Below are 12,156 nucleotides of genomic sequence, written 5' to 3' on the forward strand. Positions count from 1 at the left end.
TGATGACTATGAAAATGTTTAGGTGCGTACCAGTATATCCAGTAAGTAGTATATAGGTATATCCAGTAAGTAGTATAAGTAAATACCAGTAAATAGGTACGTGCCAGTATATCCTTGGGATACACTGGCACGTACCTACTCTGGGGACTTGGCCATACAAGAATCGGGTTGGTCAAAGTAAAATACAAAACAAGAGGACTAATCGTTCCCACGAGTGCGTAAATTAACAGCGAAGAAGAAGAAGCTACAAACCCCTGCGTCATGCGTCAAGGAAGGTCGTCCAGTTTCTTTCCACACGCGCCAACGGGCGCCACAAGTCGAACTTCTTTGGACCTGCCAGGCCCCGATGAGAGCGTCCTTGGCGATGCCTCGCCACGTGGGACCCTCCTGCTCGGACCTGGACGCGGTCGAGGCACGCCACGAGCTCGACAAAGGACGCCGTTCTCAGGCCTCGTCAGCGGCCAGCACATCCGCTGTGGCCACAGGTGCGTTGGAAACGCGAGAATACTTATCAAAAGCATTGTATGCCCCGTTCCGCGATAATCCGGCGTCGTAGTCGGCGGCGTGATCGAAACATGGTACTAAAAATGGCCGACTACGCAATGAGAAAAAACTCGTCACAAAATGCTCGGATTCACATCACATTTCTCAGGAGAGGTTCCTGTAAAGAAACTAAATTAATCGCTTTGTAAAGAAAACTTGCTAAGTTTCGGTATGCATAGGAATCGCATCCGGGTCTCCGTAGTGTCAGATGTGCACGCTTCCCCGAGGCTACGGCGGTTCTGCGGTTCTCGTTGACTAAAGGTGTGCCTAGTGCGTCCGTCATTGCACGCGTGACGGCGCAGCCAATGGGGAGGAGGTGGCGCTACGTCATGAGTGTATAAAAAGCATTTATGTCCTGTTGAACGGCGCTGAGCAGTCCTTCGTGTTATGAACTCGCGAGTAAGCGAGCGCGTTGAGACGCTTGGCGCGTTAAAAAAAATTGGGTGAGGACAAGTATTCATTAAATATTTTCGAAACATATAATTACTCACACACTAAAAACTTTCGATAAAAATGACCTATAGATCGAGTGGCCCTCATTTATTCTACATATGAAATATTTACCCCTTTTGGCCGTTCCAATAAAGCGGATGAACTTTTGAAGCGTGTAATATAACACCTCTACATGGGCCGAAAACGAGGATTTAGCAACTTTCATTTAACCCCCTAATTCGCACATCCACGTCAAGTTTTGCCCGCATATTTCCCCCAAACACTACCCACATTTCCTCAAGATATGAAGTTCGTAAGTGATGTCGCTTTTTTTTTTTCAGAGAACCTTAGTAACGGGAATATAACATTTTGAGCGCTTCAAGTCATATTAACAGCCTCGTTGTAAAAAAGGAAAAGATTTAGCAGTGCACTATTGTTCGAAGCGAGATCAGGATGCCTACGAACACAGCGTTATAGGAGAAAATTACCGCTAATACCTGCATGTATAGTATGTGAAAATAGTGCAGGAACCATAGATCATATTTTGTTGGCATGTCGCAGTATCTGCGCGGAGCTAAAAGAGGAGTATTTACCTTGCCCGGCGCTTTGGACTTTAAAGATAATAAAAAGTAGTTTAAATGAATCTGTGGCGGATGACACCATAAAGCCGTCTGGAGAATTGGTAGAGTAACGATAGGAAACACAGACAATGAGAAGACATTACTTTTTTTTTCAATTGGCAGGTTCGACGGTTTGTTAACACAAACCACTGATCGTAATTGCCGATAATTAATGCACAAAAGAGGTCAAAATAACGGGCTTGGTGCAGTCAGCCACCACACCTTTTCTAAATGGCTGCTACTCCATCCATTCATCCATCCATTCAATCGCGATGGAGTGTAGAGCGCAGGAGGAACGGTGCAGAAAACGCTGGTTTGTCCGGCTGATCGACATATCTTTCTTTTTGTTCCTCGCCAGCGGGCTCCCCTCCGACGGCCGAAGCCGAGAGAAGCGGACCTGGCCCCATAGGTGGCGAGTCCGGCTGGGCGTCCGCAATCTCCAAGGAGGCCATCTGGGTGCTGGGCATCGTGGTGGCGCTGTGCCTGCTGCTCGTGGCGCTCGTCTACCTCAACCTGAGCCACAGGGCGGGGATGTGAACGTCGTCTACTACATGGAAGAGGCCCGCCACACACACTTCGTGGGCCTGTCGCAGAAATTTAAATTTTAGTCATGAATTTTTTGGCAGATTTACACTTTCTTCCATCAAGTGTCTCAGAATAATGATTAATAAAATCATTCGTCGTTACTTGGTGCAGATTGTAAGGTTAAGCAAGCTCATATTTATTTAAACGAGGAGGACCTCCTAAAACAGACGCGGGTTATTTGCATTACGATGTCGACAGTACGTTTCTCTGTTATCGCAAAAACTACATTTGCAAACTCCGTTGTACAGTCTTGGTCTAGGTTTATCTTCGAGTGTAATCCTGTATTTCTGAGTCTCTTGTAGCCAGTTTTTTCTGGGTTTCAGCGAGAGAAATGGCTGCTTGCAGTCCGGCTGTATACTGATACTATTTGTATGCTTGTGACTGTGTGTGGTTGTGCCAATCTAATCTTCGTTACTTTCTTTTAAATGCGAAGCATTTCTTGGCGAACATTTGCCACTTTGACCTCATCTATCTATCTATCTATCTATCTATATATATATATATATATATATATATATATATATATATATATATATCTAGCCGCCTACAATTGGGTGCTCTCATGGTCGTTTCGTTAACTTGGTATACACCAAAATTGGCATAGTATGAAAAGAGTTTATGAATATAAATGATAGGTCATGACATGAATGTAATGACATGCGTGTCATGTAGGTCATGAAACAACCGCCCACGTCTTGGTGCTCTCATAGTCGTTTCGTTACCTTGGTAGGTACCAAAATTGGCACAATATGACAAGAGTGTATGACGAACATAATGATAGGTGATGACATGAATGTCGCGACATGCGTGTCATGTAGGTCATGACACAGCCGCCTACGTCTTGATGATCTCATGGTCGTTTCATTAACTTGGTAGGCTCCCCGCACACTGCTTCGCATAACATCGATTCCCTCAGGGCGTGGGATCTTCCGGCTATTTCTTCGCTATTCCTGCCTGCGCCGTGCATTTGGAAGTTCGGGATAGCCGGCTCAAAAGTAGGCCTACTGTTCCTATTTATCTATATTTAAAATTAAAGACGGTAATTCCGCCTCTGTGAGTATTCGCCACGGACATTCAGGACAACAACAATATAAGATGTCACACTAGAATTCAAGGAAGACAATGCTGTGCCGGTCATAATTATTCCAACGTTATCTCGTTCTAAATATTGCAGTGAATCTTCGCATTCTTTTTTTAATATTTAATCGTCCATTCATCTTCTCTCACTAGTTCTAAATATTGCACTGAATCTTCATATTCATTTTTTTAAATATTTCATCGTCCATTTATCTGGTCTCACTCCTCCATCACACAATACTATTTTATTCGAAGTTACACCTTTTCATATCCCTTTTTTAAGTCTATAACTTAGCGTACAACTACCCGATTCTTGGTACATTCCCCGTTGTGGTTACGTGCCATGTTTTAAAGGCGTGTCGTCATCATCATCACCAAAATATGCACTGGTGCCTGTCTGAGACGGAGTTGGCCACCGGTTGCAGAAGTGACGAGCGATGTGGCCAATGCGGCAGCAGTGCAAGCAGATCGGCCTGTCGTCAGAGGTGCGCCATTCAGACGGGTTGCGGGATGTGGTGGGAAATGACTGTCGGGAACGAGGAGGGCCGCTAGAGAAGTGCTGCACGTTGGGTTCGTGGGTCGACGAGAACACGGAGTTGAGAACCCATGTTTTCAAATTCTTGTAGGACAGCGGCCTGGATCACAGTCAGTCGGGCCTGCTGATGGATCGGCGGGCAGTCGTGGAGTAGGATGGCGAATAGGCGGCCCTCGAGCTCGCGGCGAACGACACGAGTTACGTTGTCACGTGGGATTGGCTGGCGGGGATGGTCCTCACAGTCGACGTAGCCGCGATATTTGGCAGGCGCTTGATGTGGGGCGTGATACGTCGGCTCTTCGCTTGTTCGAACCGGCGGTAATCTTTGGCGTCAACTGTAGAAACGTTGCCGAAAACCAGCAAGTTGAAGGCGTCGTCTGCGATACCATTTAATATATGTGCCGCTGTCTGTTTCAGGCATCTTGTCGTCAGCTTTGCGACAAACAGACAGGACGTCTTGCATGTGTGGGACGTAGGACTCTGTTGAGCTCTAAGTGCGGGTAGCGAGGGTCTTTTTTGCTGCGACCGTCCGCCCGAAGTGGTCGCCGAACACTTCGCGAAGTTTTTCTTTTAAAATTTCCCAGCTTGTTAATTCGTCTTCATGGGTTCGGTACCAGACGGGCGAGGTGCCGCTCAAGTAAAAAGCGACGTTAGCGAGCCTGATCGCTGGATCCCACCTGTTATTAGTGCTGACGCGTTCGTAAAAGTTGATCCGCTCTTCGACGTCGGTGCCGCCGAAGCCGCAAAACAGACCAAGGTTGCGAGCCTGGGAAAGCGTCACGAATGAAGCAGTCTGGCGAGTCGTAGCCGACGCTGGTGGGGTCTCATCTCCGGGAGGAATGGTAGCGAACTCGATGTATAGCGACCGATGCGGAGCTCCATGGCAAGGACGGGGATTACACTCCTCCATCAAAATGTTACGTGTGGAAAGACGAAGAAAAAAGGAACTATTCACACTGTATTTGCAAGAGCAGCACAGCCAGAGACCAAGATGGAACTCTTGTCTTGTCTTGTCTCCCAAACATTGGATCAAAACTGGTGTTCACTGTAAACCGTGCAACTTACTGTTGTTAAGTGCCCATCTCGGATTTTCTGACATAAACACACCCATTACATAATATCGGTATTTGCATCAACCAACAAAGTCACTTTTATCCGCGAACAAAACACTGATTTCAATGCATCCCTAGAAAAATTATCATTACCTGCATCGTGTTTACCTTGACTGTCTTGTTTCCTTTTGTGGGCTTCGTGCGTCTAATTCACCTGTAGAACGAAGATTGTTTTTTTTTTTTTTGCCTCTTCCTCGGGGTTTCGCGTTTGTCATTGCCGGATATACTCGTATGTTCAGGGTATATATTGACCCTTTTCGCGGCACAGCCATGGGCACTGCCATGTTTGATCACGTGGTGACGCGTCCATTGCTTGCCTCAACTGCCTCCGTTCCCTCCTTGTTTACAATGGAAGTGTATGACACCGACGCGGCTTAGAAAACCTCTGTTTTCGGAGATATCGTAGACGGTGACTAGGTGGGCGACACGAATCTCTGATCACAGCTTCAAAGAACATGCAAAAGCGATTTCGGAGCTGATTAAGCTATGCCCAAACTGGCGCAAGCAGCGTATATGGTGCTTGTTCTAAAAGCGGGTCTAAATATGTATTCCAAGCTACCCAAACATTCCGTTCATGAATTCAGTCAGCACGAAGTCGCGGGATCAAATCCCGGCCACGGCGGCCGCATTTCGATGGGGGCGAAATGCGAAAACACCTGTGTAGATTTAGGTGCACGTTAAAGAACCACAGGTGGTCGAAATTTTCCGGAGTCCCCCACTACGGCGTGCCTCATAATCAGATCGTGGTTTTGGCACGTAAAACCACATAATTTCTTTTTTAAATGAATTCAGTCAGTATTAGTGTGTTTTGCTCTTTGTTCTTTCTTCGGCAAATATTTTGAAGCAGTGGCTTGTCAGTTTCTGACTCAGTGAAGTTCCTCGGGTGCGGCCACTATCTAATTATTTTCTGCCTAATCACTCGCGCGTGTGCTCAGTTCTGAAAGATTTGTTCTTGCTGCGCACAAAGCTTGAAACGTAACTGTTTTGTACATTGTAATACCTTGTAGCAGATATATATTACAGCTAGTAACTCGCTTACTCTGGTGGACCTTCACGAAACACTCAGCTTCGACCATTCGTGCGCCATCGGTGTAGTCCGTCATTTATTGTGCATATACAGTGCGCATATATTCAAGTGTGCGCCCATTCACTTATTCTTGATACGTCGGCGATAGAGTGGGCGTAAGTTTTCCTGCCATTTGGGACAGATTGTGAATAGATAACGTGCATGCAACTTACTGTGACAGCAAGTGGCGCTACTTCCTTTGTCATTGTTTAACCGAGTGGTACTCACTGTTGCCGACGCTATGGGGATGAAGCCTTTTCTTTGAATGTTAGTGATACAAGGCTGGCAGTATGAGCAAATTTCTGTATCCTCGAGGAAAGCCGTGCTTGTCAAAGTGCCAGTAACACGTTCGGGCAGTTGCAGCAGTGGTCCGCGAACTTGCCACACTGATTCATTCCATTCCTTAACATGCCAGTCATTATTTTTGCAGCGAACTATTACACATGTCTTCAATCCACATGATTCAATCTAGCATGATTGAAATAAAGTGTGCTAGCGAAAACTCAGTTGCATTCCCGACAGCTGATCGCACAGAACCAAGGTAGAAGCGGTAATGGTTTCGTACTTGTGCGCGGTCGCTGAGGAGATGTATGGCGCACCGCCGTGAGCGCCATCTAGTTTCTCTAAAACAAACTGCTCCGCGAAAAGGGTCAATAGGCAACGTGGTGCACTGGCTATGCGCCCGAATAGACAAATTGCCGCTGGCTGCTGTCTGGCCTATAAAATTCGGGCCATTGCGTTTGCGCCACTGGTTATGTGCCAGAACTCACTACTTCGGCAGTGCGTATAACCCACTGGGTATGTGCGCATTCTCGGCCAATCCCCCAGAATGGATGCGTCATTGTTACGCAAGGGGTATAAGCCCATGCACAGCCGTCCTCGTGGGATCGGGAAGTTTCTTCACTGGTCGTGGTCGTGGCCGGAGTCGTGTCTATAGCCGCTGCAGCAGTCTCAATCACAGCGTCTGTTGCAACTTTCTCGGGCAGAGCGTCCTCAATCTTGAATTGGCGGGCCTCTGTGCACCGGCGGCCTTCACATAGAGAAAAACGTTAATACGTACCAGAACGTGCCTGAATAACAAAGGTTCTCACTCGATGCGATGCTGATTCATGCAGATTTGGCCTTATGTATTTAGATATGTGTCGTGCTTCTCTGTGCATATGCGCCACTTATGGACATTCTCTGTGCTCGAGGAAACCGTGATACGCGCGCGGGTTCGGTTCCTCCCAGAACCAGATATATTTTAAATTAATCTATCAAGAGTGTGGCACGTAGCCACTGTGGATGATTGACCTACAAATGCCGCATGCCCCACCTCATTATGTATAAATGTTCTCTCTGTCCCTGTCTCTCTCGACAAACATCGTACATCGTATTCGTCCTCGTTACACAGATAGCTAACCGACAGCTACAGTGACGAGGCTGTGCTCGTGTCATCGGCTACCTCGCTAACTCAAACAATTAGGCTTCTCGTCGTTGACGTCATTTGTATAGCCAACACTGCCTTGGATCGACGTGTTTTATTGCGATAGCAGTTATATATGGATGCTCGAGGCGCGACGGAGACGCGGCGTTCGTCCGGCGTTAAGGGACGTGCTGTGCATAGGCTCTCGTTTTCCAACCCATTTCCGGAGCTTGAGCCTGTTCCTCATGCTGACCATTGCCTGCAATCGACGCGGAAAGTCTCCGGGATCATTTTGCGACCACCCCGTCCCCATTGAGTGACATTCTCACCGTTTGTCGTCTAATTGGATCCCCGCGGCTCTTTGCGACCATGACAGCCGCAGGCGTCCAACACAATCGCTAAGCCTTGGCTTCGTCGAAGGTTTAGCCTGCCGACGGCAATCTCCGGGAGCTCTGACTAGGGACAGTGACACACTTTCGACAAATCTGCATGAATCAGCATCGCATCGAGTGAGAACCTTTGTCTTTCAGGCACGTTCTGGTACGTATTAACGTTTTTCTCTCCGTGAAGGCCGCCAGTACACAGAGGCCCGCCAATTCAAGATTGAGGACGCTCTGCCCGAGAAAGTTGTAACAGACGCTGTGATTGCGACTGCTGCAGCGGCTATAGACACGACTCCGGCCACGACCACGACCAGTGAAGAAACTTCCCGATCCCACGAGGACGGCTGTGCATGGGTGCTGGCCAAAGGAAGCGAAGCACGCAACGGACCTCTGCGTCCCGACGCTGACAATCAGCCAAACAACAATCAGCCAGTTTCAAGGCAAACTGCGCCAGCCCCGGATATTGCGGCCACCCCTTGCCACTCCACGACCACCCCATGCTTTACCCCTCCGCGACTACAAGGCCATCCTGCGCCCACATGGACCAATAGACTCGTCCCACCTTGATCCGGGCGATTGGGGAGGCCGCGGGCTTGCCCCCGGCCGAAGTGGATCGGCTTGTCTTTCGCCTTTTCCCGGAACAGAATCTTGCTGTGGTAAGCACGCCGCATGAACACATCGTCTTGAACATGTACAGCGTCCAAGACCTTCGCCTGTGCCAGCGCACCTACCCCGTTCCGGTGTACAGTGGCTCCCGACAAAGCGTGTAACGGAATCATCTCCGGTGTCGACCCGCGAACGACCCCGCCCGAACTTATGGATCATCTCGTTACACCGGGCTACACCGCCCTGCCGGCACGTATGATGGGCAAATCGAACACGAACCTAGAGCCTCACCTTCGACGCACCCCGTGTTACCCGCTACGCTCGCTACTACGTAGCCGAATACCATTGCTACGTGCATCGCCCCGGCAGCAAGTCGGCTCGCTTTGCCCCGAGTTGGGACATCGCTCTGACAACTGCCACACACCGGACTGCATCATATGCGAGATATGCGGCGTTGATAACCCGGCTCCGGGACACTGCTGCTCACCCAAGTGCCGCTCGAGCGGAGGCGATCACCCCACCACAGACGCCGGCTGCCCCGCCCGCGTTGGGCCCCCTTCAAGAAGGAACGGGTTCGGAAGGTGCTTCAGCAGGAGCAGCAGCAGCAGCAGCAACGACAACTGGATTATCAGTCTACATCCCCATCCTTAACCCTGGTCGAGCAAACTACCCTGGCTAGGAAGTCACGATCATGATCGCGGTGCCAAGCGAAGTCACGACGCAAGGACCGCTTTCACACCCGCTCAAGAATGGGGTCATGCCCACAGCCAGCAAAGCGGATGGCCACTTCGCAGAACGCTACCCCATCGAAGACAGGAGGTAAGTTGGACCAAGGATCCTCCCATGCTCTCACCGCCCTCCCCTTGTCCATATCCCAACCCCGCTTCACCCACTTAACCCGCGCAGACCACACAGACCCCCACATGAATACGCTTCAACAGCTTCATTCTGAGCTGGAGGCCCCGATCGGCAGAAGATGTCGACGCTCACCTGCAGCTCCGACAGCATAGAAAGCTTGCTCTACAAGCGCTTCTGCCCGAAGGCCATGACCCCCTCCCTCCTGGGCTTCCACGCCGGGAATGCGTGGCACTCAGCCGTCTACGCACCGGCACGGCAGTCACGTCTGCGCTAAAAGACACAAAAAAACAAGATGGTGACCACGCTCCATGACCTGACAACGAGCAGCATCACGCCTCTATCCACCGAAATACTGTAAGAAACCCAGACAAATAGCAAATACGCCAGGAGCTCGCCCCCGTCCAGACAACACCACCGAGCGCAAAACGGTCTCGCCTATACACGGCGAGCGCCGATCAGTCCCGATACCCGAATGTGTGGATGCGTAACGCGGGCCAACTTGTCGTATGGCAATGGAACTGCTAGGGGGTTCCGCCGCAAGCGGGGCTCCTTGCGGCAATACATTGCCACGACCACGGTGGCTCCTGATATCATTCTCCTTCAGGAGCCCAACTGCATCCCCTCCCTCGCTGGATACAAAGCGCACAGCAATGACTCGCAGCTCGTGAGGACCCTCGTGTCCAACCACTTAATGTTCCTTGTGCATTACACGGCCACCAACATCCCACATCAAAATGTAGAAGTCATCACACACCGTAAACGCAGCGAAATTATCTTTGTTCTAAATATCAACAGTTCCCCCCAGTGCCCGCGCCCATAATTTCTACTACCTATTTAATGACATTAGCAAGCTCTGGAGCAAATAATTGCTCTGCGGAGACTTTAACGCACCGCACGTCTAAGGTTACCTAAAGAAACCGTGAAAGGGACAAAATTGTGGTATGGTATATCCAACATGCGCTTCACATTGTTTTCTAATCCCCCGCAACCCAGCCGCGTTGGGAGCAATGTCAAGCGGGATACGTGTCCCGACCTCATAATGCTCCTCGGCACTGGAGTGGTCGCGTCCATCAGGCCCTTAGACGAAAATCAAGGTAACGATCAATACATCAGTCGCAACCACCCTTCCTCTCTGCAATTCGTGCCTACCCGAGCCCTGGGTTCGTATAACGGATTGGGCTCGGTTTCGGGAGCGTCGGACCGCCGTTCCAAAACGCGGGTGGGCACAAGTAAAGTCCCTAGATATATTTTTTTTTCTTTTTTAAAAATAGAGCAGAAAATCTAGGGATATTAGGCACAAGGCCTGGCTCGCAACCCATCATTGCCGACCTCGAGACCACCACAAGCGCGATCGCCCCTACGTCTGCCACTCCCGACGTTGACCAACACACGCTCCACCTGAGGGACGCGAGGAGGGGGCTGACGAAGCGATGGTAGAAGCAGTGCCTGAATCACAAACTGCAACTACGGGTTGCCCGTATCACGCGAGAAGCGCAGGAGTACGCTTAGGCTCTTACCAGTAACAACTGTAAAGGATTCTTTGACCATCTGTCCGGTACACTTGGTACGGCTAAAATGTGGGCACTTCTCCGGGCACTGATAGATCCACCGGACACCAAGACGCCGACACACAAGCGGTTACACCTTCTTTCTCAACTCGTCCCGGGACTACCCGAAACGTAGTCCGTAGCCACGACGATACACTTGTTCGCGTATGTTCACGTCGGAAACAAGACCTGGAATGCGACTCGCAGATCAGATTTCTCACTATCGCCGACTTTGCTCGCCGCTATCACTGCGCTTGATTGTTACTTGTATTGCTGGGCACAAGTTGCCCCATTAAAAAGCGAAATTTGTAACTCACTGTTTTGACACTGCGCCGTTCTTTACCGTCACTACCACATGGCAATATGTTGCCACTAATTCAAGAAGAGACAGGTAAACTTCAATAGAGTGTTGTGCATTGTGTTTGGACAACGTTTCTTTTATCGAAGATAAACCATCAGGGATTGGAATGTTGGTGTATAGGGCCGTGACGTCTAGTGTTTCGAGAGTTATGATTCGTGGTAGCATGCCTTTAGTATTATTGACGTCTATAATTCTCAATAGGTATGGCGTATCTTCTGCAAATAACGTAAATGTTAGTGGATAAATTAACAAGGAAGGGTTAAGAAATGCGGATAGGCTCTCTGAGTTTTGTTATTCGATACTGCCGGACGTCCTGGGATATTAGCGATGTTCAGTGGTGGAATTTTATGAATTTTCGGAAGGAGGTAGAAGGGGGGCGTCTTGTAGTTTTGTTGCTTGGCTTAAGAAATTTGAATTCTGACGGTGTTATTAATTCATCAGCAAAAAGCGATTTCAGCCTATTGGTGATTGTCAGTGTGTATGGTAATGTCCGATCGTTGTCTAGCTTACGGTAATGTTCAGGGTTGTTTAGCTGTCTGTAAGCCTCGTGCTTATACTTATCTCCACACTTATCTGCTTCATTAACGATAATGTCGTTCCGGCAACTAAGGTTTGAAGTTATATACGACTCTGTGAGGAAGTTATGTTTTTAGGTCACTTAGCTGTCTAGAATTGGCTTATAATTTCTTTAGCGACAGTTTTATGATATAGATCGAGTTCTATGACTTGTTCTGGTTCAGGAGTCCAAGTGAATTGGTCTCTTAAGTGGTGTCTCGCTGTATGATGCGTTGTTGTCTGCAAAAAAAATGTATGTTACGCATTGGTTGGGAAAATTATGAAATGTCCTTGTGGACCTCGAATTCATTTATTGTCTTGTTCATGGAACAAAAGTTTAGGCCCTTGCTAAGCACGCGTATTTCTTCCCAGCTGAATGTTTGGTGAATGCTCCTCTTGTAGACCTATCCTGCTTCGACGTTACGCCACAGTATTGTGAACACTCGTAAATATTCAAATAAATCAATCAGC

General features: G+C 48.9%; 1 protein-coding gene across 1 annotated transcript; it reads left to right on the forward strand.

The window, feature by feature from the left end:
- Nucleotides 1-260: 260 nt before the first annotated feature.
- On the forward strand, nucleotides 261-2,375 carry LOC125946543 (uncharacterized). Its single transcript, XM_049670040.1, has 2 exons — nucleotides 261-485; nucleotides 1,954-2,375. Exons 1-2 carry the CDS (start codon nucleotides 347-349, stop codon nucleotides 2,130-2,132), a joined length of 318 nt encoding a protein of 105 aa, XP_049525997.1. The 5' UTR covers nucleotides 261-346; the 3' UTR covers nucleotides 2,133-2,375.
- The last annotated feature ends 9,781 nt before the right edge of the window (nucleotides 2,376-12,156 follow it).

This window comes from Dermacentor silvarum, chromosome 7 (assembly GCF_013339745.2).
Source record: "Dermacentor silvarum isolate Dsil-2018 chromosome 7, BIME_Dsil_1.4, whole genome shotgun sequence".
NCBI classification, from domain to species: domain Eukaryota; kingdom Metazoa; phylum Arthropoda; class Arachnida; order Ixodida; family Ixodidae; genus Dermacentor; species Dermacentor silvarum.

Bases quoted from the DNA above. Each gene is read 5' to 3' on its own strand.
- LOC125946543 (XM_049670040.1), top strand. From the start codon at position 347: ATGAGAGCGTCCTTGGCGATGCCTCGCCACGTGGGACCCTCCTGCTCG. The intron at 486-1,953 runs GTGCGTTGGAAA...GTTCCTCGCCAG, and splicing joins CACATCCGCTGTGGCCACAG to CGGGCTCCCCTCCGACGGCC.